The following is a 21,423-nucleotide window of genomic DNA, read 5'->3' as shown; positions in this document are numbered from 1 at the left end:
TTTGAGAAAGGCCACTGAGACAGCTAAGCTCGCCTGGTGTTTCTGACATTAATGCCCTGTTGCCGATCTGCTCTCCTGTTTGTTGTTGCTTTCATCATCAGAAAAACGCCTGTCTGCTGAATCACAGGTACATGTGGAGATGTTTCTCCTTTCCTCCCCACATATGCTACCACCTCTATGATATTGCACTGAATAAAGCCTTTGTGTTAGCAGCCAGCATTACTTCACAGAATGCCTCAATAACAGTGTAGTCTATTTGAGATTTTCCTTGGAGGAGTATGATGTCTGGTTCCTTGTAGTGACATCAATACTCCGGAAAAAGTGATGTTTTTTATTTTATTTTTATTTATTTATTTTTTATCGTTTTTTTTTGTTTCTTTTTGGCTGAGAAAAACCTGTTGGAAACTTAAATGTAACCAGATGCTTTGTTTTCACAGCTACCCTGCTTGAAATAAATGTAAAGTTTTTCCTGGCTATAATGATACAGAAAAGAGGAAAAAAAATACATGTCATGAAAATCCTAGTTTTTTGTTTTGTTTTGAAGTTTTTTTGATTTAAAATACATCACAGTAATATGTTTCTTGTGTCTGCAGGTCTCTTGATTTTGGCACTGCACTGTACATAATTTAGTTGATTTGTATCCATCACCAAACATGTATGATTTTTTTTTTTAATCACCGGTTATATTCAAATAGGCTCATGCAGTCCAGGAGACAAAGCTCACATCCTCTCTGTCATGTGTTGTTGGATCAGAGTTGATTGTATGGATGCGATATACAGAGCCTGGCATGTGCACATATTGTACATTTATGCTTTTTCTTATGTTTGTTTGTTTGTGTTTTCATTATTTCACAGGGGAGAGTCTCTTCAGCAGTTTCTTCCCCTTGGAAAGTAGTCCTTTCTTCTTCTTGTTTGCCAGGTCTTGAGGGTCCCGGGGGTCCAGCGGGATGTGGGGGGCCCGCGAAGGGCTGAGGGGTCTCATGGTGCCCGGCAGGAGGGGGCGGACAATGGGGGACGGGGCTCGCACGGGTGTGGCGTCGTTGTCGGCTGTGTCTGTGGTTTCTGTGGTGACCTGAGGAGAGAGGCGGTGGGGAGGAAGTGTGGAGGCATGGGGCAGCGTATTACAACAGAACCAAGACTCTTATACAGAAGACTAGTACTTTTCAAGGTGGATTGGCCTTCGGTGCAGGCAGCAGTTTGTACCTTTGTACTTGAGTGTGGTAATGTGTTATGAATCAATGTAATGCAGCTGCTTTTAGTCCCTGAAAATCCTTTTAAATAGATTCTGCTTCAAATTGTTCAAAGGTCAGGCCAGGGGCAAACTATTACATTTTTGAAGGATTTAAAATATATTTCTCTGTATCAGCTTCTTACTCTGAACAACAGTGCCCTACATGAACTCAGTATTTATTAAAAACAAATAGTTTTAGTTATTTGTCATGAAATGTTCTTGTATTTAGTTTTCCTTCACTGTTTTTCTCACTGGTTTTAAATGGACAAGGTTCACGAGTCACGAGTTGGGCAGTGTGTTTTCTGATAGACGCCTCTGTCAGCTAGTTAGACAGTCGTTGTGAAGGAGATAACTTGTGATTTTGATTGTTAAATAACATTTTTTGACGATTAAAATATGAAATAACAATTTTGGAATAAGACTGTTTAGCCTTGGCGATGATATCCACCCTCTGTCTCTCAAACAATCCAAGTCCACTCTGTAACCTGTTCTAATCAGGCCTTTAAAACAGTATTCAAACTATAACTAATATTTTAAACAGAACACACTAGATTTATCATCCGTCTGCCTGTTAGTCTCTGCTAAATTGACAGTTTTCACATGTTTTCATAGACACACACACGCACACACTCACACATACACACACACACACACACACAGCACATATGTAGAAGAAACACTGAGGAGGAAGCCATCAAATGCTGAGCACGACATTAGCACACCACAGAGCTGGAGAGGTCCACCATCAGTAGGCCAGAAGGGAACATAGAGTACGATCATATACAGTACAACACCCAGGGACGCAACTGTAGATACCAGGCTTCTCATCTAATGCAGCAGTCGATACACAGTGATGCATCTGTACACATTAAGATGATAGTTTGAGTCTGGATCATTCAGACTCTAGTCAATAATGGACCATAAATATAAAGCAATTGGAAGGCAAACTGGACACAGATATGTCGTAAAATAAAATGTAGAAGTTTGATAATGTACCACATCGTTTTTGGTAACACCAAAAGTATGGGGAATACATTTTGGATGTGATCTAATCAGGAAACAAAACACACAAGTGCTTCCATTACGTGGCTTTTTATAAAAGGCTTTTCTGTGACCACAAGCTGTGTGCATTAGAGGTCGCGAGTTTGGTATCTCAAGTTGCCGACTTACTGTACAAGGCAGACAGAGCCATTTATGGTGTGAAATGAACAATCTTCTTCTGTTTGTTTGTTTTGTTTTGCCAAGCGGGTGAGGAAGAACAAAAAAGAAATCAGATGTGGCAGCATTGTCACCGTCGGTTAAAGAAAAACAACCCACACCACTATGACAACTGAAAACAACAACACCAACGTCAACAACACCACCAACACATGAACACAGAGCACAAAAAAAGAATGTTTTTAATATCCAATTTTTTCTTTTATTGTTCCATTGTAACAATACAGTATGGATGTCTCAGTGCTGCGGTTAGTTCTGTCTCTTGAGCTCAGAGCAAACATGGCATTATCCACTGTCAACATGGCTGAAAAATAGATTTGATGTGTGTGCAATATACATAAAGAAACAAAGCCTCTTTAAGGAAATACAGCAAGTCGAGCCAAGAAAGTTATTAGAAAATGTATCAAGTTTGAAAAAGGCATGCTTTATCTCTGTTTCATCTTTAAACTTTTCTTCTTAAATAATTTCTTTCAGTGTCATTGGGTAGCAATTTTTATGTGTTAATAAAGCACTTCTTTTTTTTACCATTATTATACACAATAACCACAATTTGATTTTGTGTTTCAGTGCAAAGAGGTACCAAATTATGTGTGTGTGAGGAATGAGTTGAGCCTTTTTCAAGTCCTCCTTAACCAGTGCTACATGCATAAATCACCCGCAGAGCTCCCACAGTCTATCCTCTCTCTGTCCATGTCAGGCTTTGCTTCTTCCTTTCTCTGAGACTCAGAAAGGTGTTAACACTGGATTTTTGTCCCCTTTTCCAAAGGGTGAGGGGGGAGGAGGAGGAGGAGGAGGCAGAGGCAGAGGCAGAGGAGGAGGCGGGTAGGAGGGGGTTGTTAGTTTGTATAGAGTCACCACTGTCACCACATGGACAAACACACACAATGAACAGCACACAGACGGCAAGTGGAGGAAGCGAGAGACGGAAAATCAAGAGAGAGGACGGAGGATGGATGGACACAGGGCCTAGCGCTGAGAGCGGCGATGATGATGTACCCGTTTGCCCTCTGAGACGCTGGCGGCGCAGTTGGCAGGGGGCCGGTTTGCAGGCTCTTCCTGGGGGTAGTGGGACGGGGTATCGGTCAGATACACCTCCACGTCATCAGGCACTTCTTCCAGGAAGTTAGAGGGAACCAGACCGCGGTGGCCGTTGATCTCACCCTGGGGACGGAAACGAGGAAGAGCAGTAAACATGACACGCTGGAATAAATAAATGAGGCTGAACGCGCTGAATCTCACACAACATGCCGTACACTGTACAGTATGAGACTGGAAAACACAACACTCACATAATAGAAGCCGTCTTCATCGATATCTCCACACACAGCGATGATTTCACCAGCACAGAAGGTCAGCTCAGCCTATCAGGAGACAGAGACACAGACACAGATATACAAGGAATGCGATGGATTATTTTCTTCTACAGTTGCTGTTGGTTTTTATTGTAATGCTTCTGATTTCAAATTAGGATCAAATAAGAATCTATCTATATATAAATCTATAGTCCTTCACTTGTACTTATAAATATTATCTCTAAACAGTCTGTCCTGGACAGTTTTAAGTCCAAAAACATATTCAGTACATATCACACAGGTTCTAACATTGTGAAAAGGTTGAGAATAAATGTAAGGTATGTAGTAGTTAGTTAATGTGTGGTTGTTGGCAGTCCATCCTTCGATACCTCAACATCAACATTTGGGGAGCTCTCTCGGGGGTCGTAGTCGTACAGAGCCACCATCCTCCTCGAGGCCTGATCTCGACGTTGTACTCTTCTGTTCTGCTCTGGAAGGGAGAATAGACGACATTTTAACAGCAAGAATATATCTAATGTTGTCTTTTACAATATTGTGTTTGACTCTCTTTGAACCCACAGATCTGTTATGCTAGTGTCTGTGAGTGTGAGTTTTGTAAGAGTGTGCTGGTGTAGTACCTATTCTGTCCACGGGGGTGCTGAGTGGCAGGAAGCCCTGTTTGATGAGCTGGTCCATGGTCTCGTCGTCCTCTGCTCGGATCTCTGACACCATGTTACAGGGGATCAGCCCCATCCTGCCCCGCACCTCCCCTCGGTAAAACCCATCTGTGTCTTTGTCACCATACACCTGGGAACAAAGACAGCAATGGAGCACAGTTCACACGCCGCCAGCTTTAAAACATAGAATCTGCTTTATCATGGTCATTTTTTATTGTTACTTAAATGATAAAACACAACTAGAGCATTTCTTCTGAGAAATTTTGAGAGTGCCACAGGGGGCATGATCTCTGTCAACATGGGAATCAACCCCCCGATCAAGAGTCACATATTGTACAGACAGAGCTAGTCAGACAGGCACATGATCATCTCTAAACAATGACATCAAGGAGCTGTCAACCTGTCTGTTCACATTTGTGTGAGTGTGTATATGTAAGTGCATGAGTGAGTGTCTGCTTGGGTGTGTGACAGTAAAGTAGATGATAAACACCACAAACACCCAAGATGTTCCTAATAATTTGATTTGAACCATATGTGTGTCAGCCTGCCCTCAGATGTTGCCATGGTGATTTTAACTGCTTAGTTTTTACGAACTGACACAGGGATACATAGGTCTATGCAGTCGTCAAACCCTGCCAATTTAAGACAAAGCTGTACCTAATATGAGCAAAAGTTTATATGCTCAGAGCCATAAGACCCTCCTGAACACATTCATGTCATTTTAGTTGAGTTAAATATGTGGACAGTGTTGCAAGCTAAAAACAGGGGACACTGCTGCTTTTCAAAAGCCAGCTCCTTATCCTGTATTGGAGTTAATGGGCAGCTGGGTGGGACTGGCTTCGCTCTGAGGCTCATAGTTGAGATTCTGTGAGTCTGTATGTGTGTAGAGTGTAATCTGGCCAGATGGATTTTAAACTCCCACCCTAATGATCTGCCCCTCTTTGAAGGGCAGCTCCTCATCAGCTGCGTCTGGGTTCGGGGACATGGACAGGTCGTAGTCGAAGAGGGCCACAAAGATCCTGAAGGATTCCTCAGACTCGGACTCATCATAGTACGTGGGAGAGCGGCGATCCCTATCCCTGTAGCCATCTTTAAAACATGACAGAAACCCAGAAAAAAAGTCATCCTACATCTCTAGACAAGATTGCCAAGACATGATCCAACAAAACAGCTGCTTCATCAGAGATTTTTTTTTATTCTTATCTTGCTTATTCTTATCTCAGGCCATGAATTTGGAGCAGATTTCAGGGCTAAGTGACAAAACCTGGAAATCAGTTGATAACCAATATACATCCTCTATATATACCACTTTTATAATGAGCAAATCCACTGGTCTAAGTGATGTATCTTTGCCATGCTTCAATCAGAGGAAATCAATGAAAGGAAATTTTTCATCTTAATAAGTCTCATTGATTTGCTCATGCAGTGCTGCATTACAGATTAGATTTTCTTGTCTAGTCATATTTGTGCCTGTGCATGCAGGAAGAAATCTGTGCTCAGTCAACTATTTCAAATCATTAACTGTTGCATGCACTCACAAATACACACACGCACAGACACACTCTCACACCCCACATGTATTTTTTTTTTTTTTTACATTTTTATTTATATCTATATTTATAAGTTTGCATAAGTTTGCCTATGCACTGAGAGACAAATGGGGAGCAAGACAAAACATGGTGCAATGCACAGAAGTGATTCAGGGATGTGACAACAACAAACACACAAGACTCAGATGTGCATGCTACAAAAAAAAAGTGCTTCTAAAGATAACGACTCCACATGTCTATTTTCACTTCATGTCAAAACACTTTCTAAGACTTAAAGCACATATCTATATTTATTGTTCCACGTTTTGCCAACTCTTGTAGCAGCAGATCTAAAGCAGAAATGGCAGAGTTGCTGTGGAAGCTGTGGATGTTTAGAAAAATGCACAAGCTTGCAAAGTATAAGACTGTTGAGCCAGTGCTTTTTTTAAATGCCTGAAAATACAAGCATGATGTGGTGTTGCTTCCAGGTCTGGATATGCCGGTCTGGGACTCAGTAACTGTGTTATTGTTTTATGTGTTGAAGTATGAGGCAGAGCTGCATTTCCAGCAGCTGATCAAATCACATTAAAGTCAAGTGTTAAAAAAAACTCAAACATGTAAAAACACATAAAGCAATGAAGACAGTGTAGTCATTCTTCAGTGTCTATCACTATTATCGCTTCAACCTTTCATGCACGAATGCTCCCGTTCTAAGTGTAGTGGGTGTGGTTGGACCACAGAGGGGAGGGGTTTAGCAGGCATCTGTACTTCAGTGCAGTGAATTAGGCATTCTCTGAGCAGTCAATCAATCATTTATCATCGGCAACTGTGAAAACGTTCATCCTGGACCCCATGTATGGCTTGCCAGTGGGTCCACCATTTCAGTGCAGTGCAGTCATGCTGTTCAACTGGAAGCATAATAATAACTAGTATTATTTAAGACAGAGAAACAGGCACTTGCAAGTGTCCACAGCTACTGTTTTCCATTTGCCAGTTGCTGGTGGCATTTCCATTGCCATGCTGTGGTGGTAAAAACAGGACTGCAGGCACATACCATGGGGAGACCTGGTGCCGCCCATGTGCCTGTGGGATGACCGCGTCCTGTGCCGAGCTACTCTGCCATAGTAAACATCCTCGGTGATGGGGGAGAGGTTTCCCTCACTGTTATTCTCAGAGGTTACCTCTATGGGAAACACCAGTTAGAGGGTAATGGGGTTACAATGCAAAAGCACAAACTTCCCCTCCCAAAAAGGTCAACTAAGTGTTGCCACCTAAAACTCACAAGTCATAACAAATGTACACATGAAAGCAGCTGTGAAGAACTACTGTGTCAGAGAATATTTTAGTATTGTTGTGTGGTGCAATTGTGTACAGCAGTTATGATAATCTCTGAAAGATTGAATTTGTGTTGATGTAGTTGAGGGAATGGGCATGGTTCATAGACACAGAGGTGATCTGGAGACACACAGAAGCTCATGGAGGCTTTAACAGAGGAACAAACACTACTGCACTAATGCACAGACAACATAAAAAAAAAAATCTAAGAAATTCTCCCTTCTCTTCCCCCACAGCCTCCTGCTCATACTGACCAATGGATGGGACCATTAGAGGTCGCCTCTGAGGTTGGGGACCACAATGATGGCTTCTTCTCCCAGGTTCCCGGTCATGGCCGCCTCCAGAAGGAGCGTTTGACTGAAATGCACATAAGCACACAGACCATTTGCAGACATTAGACATTCATGAGTTGCTCACAGACGTGTGGGCAAACTTGCAACAGGGTGTGAAAAAACTGACATTGACACATTTGTATGTAAACACAATCATGCAGCACTCACAGGCAGGCACGCTGAAACACGGACACATAGACACACACTCAAACACTCACGAGCCCACAGGAAGTTTTAACTTCCCCAAATCAAGCAAATACTAATAATACACTACTCACTTTGAACTTAGAAAAAAAATAAATAAACAAAGAAGGTAAAAGGATGTGTCTACGACATCAGTGAGTTTGTTCTCTACACTCCATCATTAACACTAAACTGGACAAACATAGTTGCTTACTATGTCTCTCTCCAACGTGCTCAAACTCAATCTCTCTGTTTCTCCCCAAGGTGCCAAAACATTAAAAACTGCTGTCAGACATCGAGCAGCTTCAGGCTATCTCCGATCCTGCTAACAACCAGGCTGCAGCACAGCCTGTAAAACCTCTTCACAAAACTAAGTACTGAGAGTTGTAGCTTAAAACAGAGCAGTGCTTAGCAATATGACATGGTCAAAAGCAAGTTTATTAGCCACTGGTTATCTATTGCTACAGCATCATTTCTCACCACTGATGTATTAATGTCACATACTGCAGCTCAAATTCTACAATTCAATAAGCTTATCTTCTCAGTGTACATGTAGTTTCTGCCATGGTCTCACGTCAAGCCATCACAGAAAAGGTTGAACCACCATCATCTCCATCACCTCAGCAGCCAGTAACCTTGTGTATTCATAAGAGCAGCACTGACAACAATGGAAGCCGTCTGTAAAGATCTTTACTCCGAGTCTGTCTCTCTCTGTGTGTTGCTGAAACATTCAAACGCAATCCCATTCTTTTGCTGTTCATCTCTGTGCTCATGAAACAGCCAAAGCCACTTCCTCCTGCCTACCACTACCAAACCCTTTATTTTTCCCTCTCTTGGTTTTGATATAAATTCGATCTAAACTCAGCACACACACTAACAACACAATATCAAGCACAAGTCAAGGCAGCAGACTCAGTTGAAGTATCTGTGCCTGTGCAGTTCACTAAAGAATAATCAATTCGGGTGGTTATGACTCTTGGGTTTAGAATAAGTGCAAAGAACTGCACCTTGGGTGTGTTGTGCGAGTTGCGTCGACGTCCCTCTTCCAGCTGCATCTCAGAGTACAGCTCCTCCTCATCCTCTTCCATGATGTCAGACAGGTCAGAGCCCCGGCTGCTTTCGCTGTGATAATCTTCATTGTGACTATAGTGAGGCTTTCGGTAGTCACACACACACGCACGCACACACACACACACACAAACAAACAAACACACAGACGCAATTGTTTAAGTCCACATACATAACATACATGCACACACCAAACACACATAGATAGGTAAACACACACACACACGCACCCACACACGCACAGGCACAGGAGTGTATGCATGCAACCACCCAGACATGCATGCACACACACGTTCAAACATACACACACATAAGGAGGTTTTCCATTGAAAAACACATTTGGAGGTTGAGGCTGGAAAGAAGGTCGAGTCTCATCGTGTTGTTCTTACCGGCCTCCCCAACTCTGAGCCTCTGAGGAACTCGTCGACTGAAGGTCCTCTCCTACGGCCGCGTGCAAACCCTTCCTCATCTTCCTCTTCCTCATCAGAGTGATGCTGGTGGAATGAATGACCCTGCTCTCCGTACCTGCCCTGCCTCCTCTCCCCCTGAAAACATAGGACAAATGATGTAAGTTGACAGAGGTGTGGAAATGACTGTGTTTTTTATTAACAGTAATTCTGATGAAATCATGATTATTAGATTTTACACGTTTGACAACACAATCTGCTCTGTCGTTATTATCTATCAGTATGTATATGATATGATGATTGATCTCAGCATGACCATTCCCAGCAGACCTTGCCACTCTCTGCCGCCACCCTCTGTGCCGCGTCTCGGGCAATGGCTTTGGCCATGGTGTCCGGGATGAGCGTGCCTCGAGGCTGTGGTAGAATCCTCTGCGGGGAGGGGGAGCGTGGATTTCCTTGGGGAGGGGCTTCAAGGGTGTGGCCTTGCATGGGCACAGGAGGCTGGGAAGAGGGCGAGCGCGTGGGGTCCCAACCGGGCTGGCCAGGTGGAATAGCTCCCCCGTGGTGGGCCGCATGCTCTTTGGCATCCAGGTCTCTGGCACTTACTGGTCTCTGAGGTATAGGGTGGGGCTGGGGGTGGGGCAGCAGAGGCAGTTGGTGCTGGGGCCTGGGACCTTGATGGGGCGGACGGGGCTGAAGGTGCATGGGCTGGGGCTGAGGATGCGGGGGCCGAAGTTGGGGTTGCGGGGGTCCGCCTGGATGGGGAAGTCTGGGATGGGGTTGAGGGTGGGGAGGATGGGGTGGGAGCGGCTGTCCGTGTGCCTGGGGCGGAGCGGGAAGCTGGGGCGGGGCGTGAGGGAGGTGAGGGGACTGGACGTGGGGTTGAGCATGAGGGTGTGGCGGGGGGCCGGGGTGGGGGTGCATTGGCGGTGGCAGGGGGATCGGAGGTAGAGGCACAAGCAGGTTGTTTGGAATGGTGGCGACTTGGGAGTCCTGGGATTCTCCCTGTACTGACAGCGTCCTGACGATGACCTCCCTGGCCTCCAGGCACTGAATCCTCGTCAACTCCACAGTAACATAGTCCGCCATTGGGTACAACACCTCAGCTATCTGCATTGGAACAGAAAATAAAATGTCAGCATCAACACAGGCAGTTTAATCATTTTGGTTACAACTACAACAATATCATCACATCCCCACAGGTTCACCACGCCCTCTGCTTCCATCTCTCTTTCCTGTGCTCTGGTTACAGGTCTGCAGATGTCAGGTGACAAGCTGCGAATCATCACTAATCTTCTCTGCTTTAATTACTAGGCTGCTTCTCCTTCACAGTGCTGGATTATACTTCCTAACACAGTCAGGCTGATTTCTGCCACTCCCCTGCTCTGCTGAGACACCACAGTGAACCAGCCTAGTTCTCCAGACTCTTTTCACCTGTCATCCCTCTGGCCTTATCCTCTTCAGTTTATCTGCTCCTTCCTCAATCTTACTGGCCATTCTCAACAAATAATCTGTTTTTATAATACATTTCCTATCATTTAATTCCTAGCCTCCGCACTCGAGTTTACCGAAATAACCATGTAACAAGGAGGAACCTAACTTTAATTATTTCCTGCCCTCTCATCACTCATGGAGGCAAAACGCTACTTAAAAACACTTTAACTTTCGGACTCTGACTGCAGCACAGAAGCAGTCTGCACCCCACTGTTGATTTCCACATTCAGATATTGTGTGTTGATTTACTCTGGCAGTCACCAGAGGGAGTGAGAGACCTTTCCAAGACATTTTACAGGTCCCACACTGAGAGACTTGTACTGATACTGAATCACAAGTAGGTGGCACTGCTGTGTGTGTCGAGAGCCCTGATGACATAACGCCACATTCAACGACAGAGACTGTTAGGAGCCCATCTGTGATATGTTCTCATGTTTGAAGTGGATCAGACAATTCACACAGTGATTCACATACTGCATGTAGGCCTTTGAAATATGGACCCCGTATGCTTGTGAATTCTGTTCCTCTAAATGCCTGATACTGTACAAAGACACATATTTTCTGCCATAAGTGAGGCCTTTACCCTGAGATGAGCTCCCCACCATCCCTCACCACATCTCCTTTAACAGACTGAGCTGAAATTAGGGCATAGTCCTGGTTGGTAATACTAACACCTGCTAACTCACCCTCTGTCCTTTAGTGCACACTGCGTAGCCTATGACATTTGCCCCATTAGATGTGCCTGTGGGGGAGAGGATTGGAGGCTTCCAGCAGACCTGTAGGACCCCTGGAGCCTGCCCACAGAGCACCTGTACGTCGAGGGGAGGCATGGGGGGGCCTGGGAGGTAAGAGGAGAGGTGTAAGAAAAACATGATTCACTGTTTAGATATCACCAACATATAAAGAGGGAGGGGAGGAGAGGGTGTGATGCATTCATCAAATGCACAAACGGGCACACTCACAACCATGCACAGAAATCACCACATACAAGAAGGGGTAGTGGGTGGGAGGATTCAGGAAACAACAAACTGGGTTCATTCATACTTTACCCTACATTTTTAAATGTGTGAAATAATGACATTATCATTACTTTGTGCTTTGTACATAAACACAGTCCATGCGGATACTTGTGATAATGCAACATTGCTAGTGGTGGACATTCACAAGACATTGTGTTTATAAAATGTCATAAACATTTACAACACGTTGTACACTGAATATTTCCTTGCTTCACCATGACTAGCGTATTCTACATTTTATTAAAAGATGAAAGGTAAGCTAAAATTAAAAAGTGCTGGCGTATGGGTCTCACTGTGGGTCTCATTGAGAAACACTGTGGTCTGAGCATGCAGGACACAACCCAGTGAGACTAACTACAGCCCAGTCTTTGTCTTCCACTCTCCTGGATCACTGCATAAAACATGCACAACTGCATTCAAGCAGAAGCAAATGCACACTGATACAAAATGGTCATTTCAGTGAGCAGTGGAGGGGCACTGCTTTATATAGAACTGGTTTTTCTAGGCTAGGCTATAGGCTGAGTAAATGACTCATCAGAATAATAACTGATCTGTATCTTGTGATGCAGGCCTGTTCTCTAATTAGTGATGTGCTTGGTGCAGTAAGCAAACTTGGGCAAAATTGCATTTGAATTTGGTTTGAAAAAACAAAGTGTGTGTGAATTTCATTAGATACTGTATGAATGACAACACTGTTAGTAGATGAAAAGTTGTTCAATCTCAAAACCATAACAAAATGCCATTTTGCCCACACCCCTTAATGAATCTAATTAGTCTTGTAATGATTATGACTCTCTTTTCAAAAGTGCAATAGCACTTATGTCATCTCTTCCTATTGTTTTTTTTGTAGAAAGTGCTGAGACACATGAGAAACCCAGCCAAGGACTGATGTTTCATTCTGACCTGTTCTGCAATATGGTGTTGGACCTAGACAAAATACAATACACAACAATGGCATGGTAAGGCAACGTGTTACTGCAGCAGAGTGCAACAACTTAAATATGATCCGACATTACGTTACATATAAGACCTGACGTTACAGTAGACTGACATAAACAGAGTGGTAACGGTCTGTAGTCTCCATCTGTCCTACATACAGACTACAGAACTGTTAAACACAAAGAGCACAAATAAAATACAACTGACAAGTCTGTCATGGAGCTATGGATATATTATTGATACTATATCTGTATGTGTAAAAATTAGCTTTGCTGACCTGCGGCCTGAGTACAGAACTCCACACCAGCTTCCTTCCTCTCTCTCTGCTCCAGCGGCAGTTGCCATGGCACCTGGTGTGGCTGTGCCGCCACCGTCACTTTGTACACCGTCAGGGGCTTCAGGTGGAGAAAGCGTAGTCTATACCTTCCTGGCTTCATCACAGCGTGCTCTGCCCCATCCAAGAACACGGTGTGACCATAGTTACTGTTACTAGGCAACCAGGAGAGCTCGGCAGTGTCACGCTGGATGTCGTCCACCCGCAGGCCGCACGGAGCCACCACCACGTTGGCTCCCACCAGCAAGGTGCACCGCAGCTCGTCTGACAAGCCCCGGTCGGTGATGCTCTGCACGGACACGCGGTGAACGCAGCCGTCCAGGTCCAGCTTCTCCAGCAAACACTTGGTCCGGCCACCGTACTGTATACTAGCACGAAGTTCACCGTCTACTAACACGTTGTAGCCAGAGATGTTCCCCCAGCCCAAAGGCACTAGTGGAGGCTCCCAGGCCACAATGACGCTCCGTGCCAGCTGCTTGATCAAGGTGATCTTTCGGGGATAAGGCACAACATCTTCAGCCAGGTCCTCAGGGTCAAGCGGCCCCCCGGTCCCATTGCTACAGGGAACCAAGGCATTAGCTGAACCCAGGAGGCCATCCTGGGAGGCACCTCCATCCACTGGCACCAAGGCCAGGGATGTGTGGTCCAATGGGCCCAGGTTCTCCCCTCCGTCCCCAGCCTGAATTGCTAGTTTTTCCTTGTCCTGGACAAACTCCACAAAGTTGGAAGGGACAAGTCCTCGCTGGCCGTCCAGCAGCTCCCCTGTGACAGAGAAAAACATAGAGAGACATGCTGTATGCTTCTCACTTTATGTTTATATTTCCTGATGGTCTAAAGCTGACTAACGGTAAATAACACTCTTTAAAAGCTATCTCTGTGTGAAGCATCCAACAAATGTTAAAATAGGGTTCACTAATGGATCCTTACAAGACAAAAGGAAAGCAGTAACATAAATACACATAATCATACGTGAGCTTTTTCGCCTTGCAAGGTGGGAATGAGTCAGAGAGTGAGAGGCGAGAAAGTTGTAAATATACAGTATGTACTATTCCCTAAGATGTAAAATGTACCACTGGTGCTCTGATGCCTTCTTTTGTACTCTCTCCAGTAAACACAGAACTGAACAAACACTCCTTTTCAACATTTCGAAGAACTTGAACTTAAGTTCACTGCTTTTGAACATTTCCAGGAGCACCCCTGAGGATGTAGTTGTGGTCAATGCAGAAAAGAAACAGCTTAGATTTGCTCTGTACTTTATCTCCCAAAGGGAAGAATTTGTCTTGAAAAAAGCTCCCTATCATCTTGTCCTTCAATCCCTTTTTCCACAGAGGCCTGGACCTTAAGACCATGTGTGTGTCCATGTCGGTGTGTTGTTTGTGTGTGCTGATGATGAGGCCAGCTGGATTAGTCATCAAGCTAAAAGGGACCGAGGTCCCATCTTGACAACAGCTTGGTCTGAGGCCTGATTCTCCCTCCTGCATGGTAAATACAAGGCTTCTCCACGATGCCATGCAATCTCACCGCCCACAGCTAATGAATCACTGCAGCTGAGTACTACTGTGGCTGTGACGCGCTGTGCTGGGTGCAGGATTGCTAGCTAGAGGGATTAGGATTGCCTCTGATGGAGAAGCCTTCATAATTCTAAAGGGATTATACAAGAGAATCACTCCAATCACCACATATAAAAAGTGTAGAGGAAATTTTGGTGACACTGGTGCACTTAAGAATAAATTCATATCCTGTTTACGTATGTGTGAGATACATGCAGGTATGGGCATCACCATGTGAAACTTAAAAGTGAGTAATAATTACTACAACTACAACTAAACACTTACAAGGTGCGTTAATGATTTTGTTAGATATAAAGGAGGTCAAACAACTTTAATGTGGCCATTCAAAAAGTAAACTATAATGCCTGATGTCTCTATGGGAACAGTCTTGGAAATCATGGCAACTTAATACATTCACACTGCAAAGACAAAAACTATGTCACAAAGTAACTTGCATGCAACCCAAGACCAACTTTTGTAGTAATGTGTAAAATGACCACTGTATCTGCACTGTAATACTTTTATATGAAGTTCTTATTGTGTAGAAGAATACAAAATATATTATTGAGAACGTGTCATTGTACATATACTACAACAGTGTGTGCTCCTGTGACATGGTCATTAAAAAAAAACATGTAGATGCAAAGTTCAATATTGTAAGTGGATCAGATTCTCTAGGGGACAACTGTGAGCTGACACACACTTTTTGGCATTTGTCTCATTGTGAGGTAATTAATACATGATGATGCACACGCTTGTTGGGACTGTCAGGCATACTCTGCTACAGCAGCAGACACTGACTCAGGCAAAATCACAGAACTTGAAAAGCAACAAAGGACACCTCCTGCTCTACTGTCATCTTTTGTCTGTGGAGACATTTTTCCTGGCATTTCTCCTTTGATTTCCTGCTTAAGACCAGCTTTCAAGTTAATGTTAATATTATTTTCCATGTCATCTCCACCCCAAGGATAACTTCACATGCATCACTTGTGTTGGCCTGTTTTACTTCTCACCCTCGTAGAAGCCATCATCGTCCATGTTTCCATACACGTACAGATACTTCCCAGCAACAAGGGGGAGTTCGGCTTCTGGATGCTCGTTTGGTCCATCGTAAGGGTTATAACTTGAAGGAAAAATATCAACAATTCACTCTTACACTTACTGTAGGTCAGCAGCCTATTTCTTACATTTGATAATATGAAAGGTTTGAGGTTTACAAAGGGGCTCTTAATAAACTTCACAAAGATCAAGTGCAATGACATCAACAGACTCTGGAAGCTGGTGTCACCTGTAGCGGGCAGTGCAAAGGCGGACCTGGCCTGTGTAGCGAGGCTTGGACCTGGGTGATGGGTTGGCCTCATCCTCCATCTATAGATTAACAACAGAACCAAGATTTAACTATTATCAATCATGATTACCATCATAACCAGATCCAGGGTAATGTTGCTGCGCTTGTAATAATGTGATGAAATTTAGTGATGAGCTGTCACACAGACCCACCTCTGATGAGGTCAGCTTGCGAGGGCTGCTGGGGCGGTCCGTTATCACGGTGCTGGATTTGACAGACAGCAGTTCTGGTCCTTCTCTGTCTCCAGTCTCCGGCATGCAGGGCAAGAACTGGGAGATCAGTAGCGGCGTGTTAGCCGCGCTCTCATCGCCTGGGAGACATTGATTTCCATAGCAAATGAAGAGCAACTGTCAATCCTTCTCTACCCATTTGGTGCTCATTGCACAGCTATTGATCTTCATGGCAAAGTCTATTCCATCCCCATCAACACTCACATCTGCAATGCATTGGTCCTTAAACACCACTGAGGTCCTCATGGGAAAAAGACAACATGGATGCACTGCATCACTGGGTTCTTGGTTTGTGAGTGAGTAATATTATGCATTAGAACAAAAGCATCCGAGCCCCCTCTGTTTCAAGTGAAGAGAGAGATAAAACAGGATTTCCAGCACTTCAAAGACCTTTGGTCTGTGCCAGACTGTATAAATCTACATCGCTGATATGGCTGTATCTGCTGGCTCTGCAGGTTTACACCATGTGCTGCTGCTATACAGTACCGATGTGTTAAACCACATTTGTGCCATACATCAGGCCTGTGATCAATTAGGGTAGGTATTGATCATGAATAAGTAGTATTGTCGTTAATGGTGTCCACCTCTGGTCAGGGGTAAGCTGATCCAGCTGTTATGTGAGCTGTGTGGGGATTAGATCGCTCGGGCTCTCGTTGCATTCTGATCATAACGTCTTTTGATCACATGTAATGCGGTGGATGCTTTCATCATGTGCGTCAAGAGTGCATACATTTTTAAGAAATGGTGGACCCCACTGGTGTTGAACCATTTAATCTTGATTATATTTTCTTACTATCAAAGCACACAGAGCTCAATTCACCACAGAGAAGATGGAAAAATCATTATTAGATCAAAATGCTGCTACCAGTGAAAATAATTGCAATGAGCTGTAGAAAAAAGGTGAAATATGTAAACAAAATTCCTCTAAATTTCTCAAAACTAAAGTTTGACTACCGACCATCGACCCACCTGTCTCCGGTTGGCCTTCAAATCCAACGACGACTTGTGGGAGATACTTGACTGGTGAGAGAGGGATCTGGGATGTGGAGGTTGGATTAAGTTTAAGGATGTCCACAGTATCTGATTGCAAACGAAATTTCAGCAGCTCTTTGGACAGCTGGTGAAAGTGTTCACTCTGTGACCTGCATTTCTGCTCCAGGTCACGAACCTTGACCTTTGACAGACAATGACGAGAGCAAAAAGGGGGTGATAATGGCAGAAGAGATGGGAGAGAGAGAAAAAGAGAGGGTAAAATATGAGGAAAAACATACTCCAACACACAATGCATCACATGTATTTTGCACAGATACCAGTCCTCTAAAGAATAGCCAACATTTTATCTGTTAATGCTGATCCAACACCGAACCAATTAGAAAAGGATCCCTAAAGATTCATTTTCCAGCTTATAGCAGCATATTATATTGAAACCACTGCAGTCTAATCAACACAAGTGGAAGTGTAGTAGAGTCATCTCCTGCAGCTGCTGATACACAACACAGTTAAACTCTGATAACAAAGCCTGAGCACTGCAAAGAGTAAAGAGGATTATAAAACTTACAGGAAAGACATTAAAGACATATCATATCACTAACATATCAGAGGAAGCTGGGGAGGAAGTATGGGTGTACAGTGGGTATTGTATGGATAAATATATATAGAGCAAAACCTTATTCTGTATCATTCAGTGTTATTTAGGGATTCTCAATTTGCACAAAATACCAACTAAAGACTTTCAGGGCTCTGATGATTTGCTGGAAATTCACACAGGCAAAAAGAGGGGAGATGAAACTAATCGCGGAGGAAAATAAATACCTGAAACATTCTGTCCTTATTGTTCTGTTCAGATAAAAAAAAGCAAGGGAACAGGAAAAAATAAAGAAAGGAGAAAAATTACATGCAAACGAGAAAAAAACATACTCAAACACCAAATAGGGCAAAATAATGCGAAACAACAATGCATTTGTCAGCACAGATAAATACACACAAGCTGCACAAAATGAAAGCAGAAGGAACTGAAAAGACAAATACACATCTATCAAAAAGCCCAACAAGCACAAAATGATGGAATATGGCACAGGTTATAGTTTTGTTTTTCCTACAGACAGAAGAGCTATAGTTTTCCTCCTGCTAAAGCGTGTTTGCTCATCAGTGTGCAGGAACCAGCGTGAGAAAAAAAAGTCTACAAAATGAACTATGAACTACACTCATTGACAGTGGAGTTTCCATTTCTCCATCCAAACTCTTGATGTTTATCTGAGCCAAACTTAGGCTGTATGCTCACCAGAATCGTATTCAAGTGCTTAAGATGGATAATAACATGACCTCACTTGAACTACACTCAAAGGAGTCTACACCCTATTGTCGTGACAAAAGGATTTAGAGTGAAATGAGAAAATAATTTCAACTTGGCGGCTCAGTGACAAGCATCTTAAAGACTGTGATGAAACCCAGCAGGTTAGTGATTTGATCATGGGGAAATTTACAAAAGTATTCAAGGTCAGCCTGGATGCAGGATTAATGTGTAATCAAAGTTTTTAGTGATACCTCCACAACAACAGTGCAGAAACTCTAAAACAAGGCAAAAAATAATCTGAATTTTCTATTATATTATTTAATCAGGCTTGGTTTTGCCAAATATTTTTTTTTCAGAGTTGTATCTGGCTCTTTTCTCTCTCTTTTCTGTTATTATTCCAGGAAAACTGTATTACATGGAGGAAGTGGTGCGAAAATTCAATAACTCACATAATGTCACTGTATGCTATTTATGGAATTCAAACTTAAAGCCATAATTTATGCAACACCACCTGTGTCCAGGCAAAGGGCACAAGCGAGCACCCTGCCACTGTTCCTATATGTCAAACCAGTTTGTGTCTTGAAGAGCCTGCATTAAACAAACATTGAGAAACGTGAGGTGGAGGTTTTGTGTCTGACAATATTCCCAATAGGTCCAGTCCAGGTGTCCAGGAATGGTGTCTCACCTTGCTCAATATTTAAGTCCCTACACGCCCACACAGGTGTTTTCACTTATTTGGACTGATGTGGTGTGAGGGTAAAGTGCAGACCGACTCTCTGAAATCTCCTCCCCTCATCTCTTGTTATATTAATAACACGTGTAAGGGCAGATCAACTCGTACTTTTGTTATTATCATTGTTCAATTGATTCATTCATGGCCCCCTTTTTGACCAACCATTTTGATTATGAAAAAATACTTTAATACACTTCTAAAATTATTGTATTACTAAATTCCAATCAGCCTCAGCTGTATATTCTGTGCTAATTAATAAATGTTAGTACAGTGCATGCTAAACTCAATCATACGTTTCATACTTAGTATACAGCCTCACAGAGCTGCTAGTGTGGCTGGTGTAACATGCTGGTTTCTTTGTAAAGTATTAATTTAAACATTTTTCACCCATATATACACATGTATAACAGTACATCTGCATGCATCTGTGTTTCCTTATTTATCATGTGTCTAATACTATATGAGATATCCCAGTTTCCCACAGGATTTTCTGATTTGTTTCATTATATTCAAACAAGGAGATAAATTGTACAGTATTTATCAAAGTAAAACTGAGGTAAAGCTGGAGATGGATGTGTTTGCTCATGTTACTGTACCTCTAACAGGTATACTGCTTCCTCATGCTCTTGGTCAGCTTGCGCCCGAGCCTGCAGGGAACACACAGAAACACACAGTGACAGCTGACACCGTGATCACAGTCCATGAGGCAGAACAGACAGCACACAGCTGAAAGACTGTCAACCCAGTACCCAGAGGAGGCTCACTGGTTGATCATAGCAGGAGAGCTGTAGAGCTCTAATGAACAACACTACATTTACTTGAAGGTATGTTAGTGTCTGGTGTAAAAACCTCTTTGTTGACGCATTTATAACTATTTGTTAGTGGCTGATTATTATGTTATTAGCTGTTTATTCAAATTTAAAAATGTCTGAGTGATATTTATCAAGGTGATTGAGTTTCTGTGAGACATTATGTGATTAAATATGCAGCACAAGCACTCAAAAAACATCAGCAACCAATCTGGGCCACACTTGGTAAAAAAGTAAAGCAGACAATTTAACATATTCAATATTTGAAGAGGCTCAAAAATATCAAAAGCACTTCCAAGGGCTCCTTGTCATATTTGAAGTTTTGTTTGACCACTTTCTGAGAGTGAGAGCACATATACGACAAACAATCCTTCAAAATGGCACCACACGTAACACAACACTTAGAGCAGTCACATCTGTGCGCTGAAAGATGTTCCCAAGGTGTATAAATTTATCAGCAACTAGAAAGGCGACATTTTTAGTGAAGAGTGGTTGAAACTGGATCTCTTATAATAAAAACAAAAGCCTGATTTTTGGACAGGTTTCTGAGGTCTTCATATTTCCTGATACACTTGCAGTGATTAAAGGACAGTGAATCAGCACAAACTGGCAACTGACACATTGATGACTGAACCAGAAGCTTTGACATTAAGTCAATGCGCTATGCTCTATATGTCAAGCATTTAGAAATTGAGCTTTTAATAACCACCTTTGTTTGTTTTTTGCCTTTATCCACTTGGTCGTACCTTTTGTAGTTGATTGATCTCCTTCTGTTTGCTGTGAAGGGCCACCAAGGATTGCTCATGCTCTGTCTGCAGCTGCTGCTTCTGCTCTACAGCCTCGTGCATATGCTACGAAGAAACAGACAGAGGGAGGGAGAGGAACAAGATGTGGTTATGCTGAGGGATGAAACTCAGAGATGATTTTCGACAGTGTCCCACAAGAGCCAACCAACCACAATCTTTCTCTGTAGATGGTGACGGATAAAATACAGCTAGGCCTTATCCGAATATTTCTGTGGCTATCCCTACAGTAGAAGGAGGGTGTGTGTGCTGCAGTGGGTTGGCTACCCACCTCGTCGAGGAGCCTTTGAGGAAACTGAACACAATGTATCTGAATGACAATTAGCAGCAGCTGGTTCTGCATTCTGATGAGAGGAAGATGCTCACAGTTTGCGCCATCAGAATATGGTCAAAAATCCTGAATTACAACAGGGAAAGTTTGACATTATGAAACCTGCTTATGAGCTTTCATGCTGAGAGTTAGACGAGAAGACAGATGCCACCCTCATGTCTCTGTGTTTGAGCTACGAAGCCATCGCCAGCAGCATATTCCTCAAAAGGTTGAATTATTACTTTAAACATCAATCTCAACTTCTCAAGTCTTGAGTTCACTACTTAAA

At 43.2% G+C, this 21,423-nt stretch overlaps 1 protein-coding gene across 14 annotated transcripts in view; it reads right to left on the bottom strand.

Annotated features, from left to right (window-relative positions):
• Positions 1–327: 327 nt before the first annotated feature.
• Positions 328–21,423, bottom strand: part of rimbp2a (RIMS binding protein 2a) — a 59,948-nt gene continuing 38,852 nt past the window's right edge. For 3 of the 14 annotated variants that reach the window (XM_085793791.1, XM_085793790.1, XM_085793798.1), the window contains 18 exons: positions 20,768–20,872; positions 19,809–19,859; positions 17,156–17,360; positions 16,109–16,266; positions 15,897–15,976; positions 15,622–15,731; positions 13,002–13,820; positions 11,453–11,604; positions 9,603–10,382; positions 9,255–9,410; positions 8,805–8,951; positions 7,537–7,639; positions 5,341–5,507; positions 4,380–4,548; positions 4,131–4,231; positions 3,739–3,810; positions 3,446–3,610; positions 328–1,072 (listed from right to left, as the gene is read on the bottom strand). In XM_085793791.1, coding sequence (XP_085649917.1) covers positions 845–1,072; positions 3,446–3,610; positions 3,739–3,810; positions 4,131–4,231; positions 4,380–4,548; positions 5,341–5,507; positions 7,537–7,639; positions 8,805–8,951; positions 9,255–9,410; positions 9,603–10,382; positions 11,453–11,604; positions 13,002–13,820; positions 15,622–15,731; positions 15,897–15,976; positions 16,109–16,266; positions 17,156–17,360; positions 19,809–19,859; positions 20,768–20,872 — 3,768 coding nt within the window. In that variant the 3' untranslated portion in view covers positions 328–844. Of the gene's footprint in view, positions 1,073–3,445; positions 3,611–3,738; positions 3,811–4,130; positions 4,232–4,379; positions 4,549–5,340; positions 5,508–7,001; positions 7,131–7,532; positions 7,640–8,804; positions 8,952–9,254; positions 9,411–9,602; positions 10,383–11,452; positions 11,605–12,688; positions 12,713–13,001; positions 13,821–15,621; positions 15,732–15,896; positions 15,977–16,108; positions 16,267–17,155; positions 17,361–17,998; positions 18,023–19,808; positions 19,860–20,767; positions 20,873–21,423 lie in introns of all 14 variants that reach the window. The other 11 variants (XM_085793796.1, XM_085793797.1, XM_085793795.1 and 8 more) reach the window with 9 other exon arrangements.

This window comes from Trachurus japonicus, chromosome 12, assembly GCF_045865225.1.
Source record: "Trachurus japonicus isolate A0001 chromosome 12, Traja_1.0".
In the NCBI taxonomy this organism is placed as follows: Eukaryota; Metazoa; Chordata; class Actinopteri; order Carangiformes; family Carangidae; genus Trachurus; species Trachurus japonicus.
Note: the sequence above shows the minus strand (reverse complement) of the source record. Positions and strands in the feature narration are given on the sequence as shown.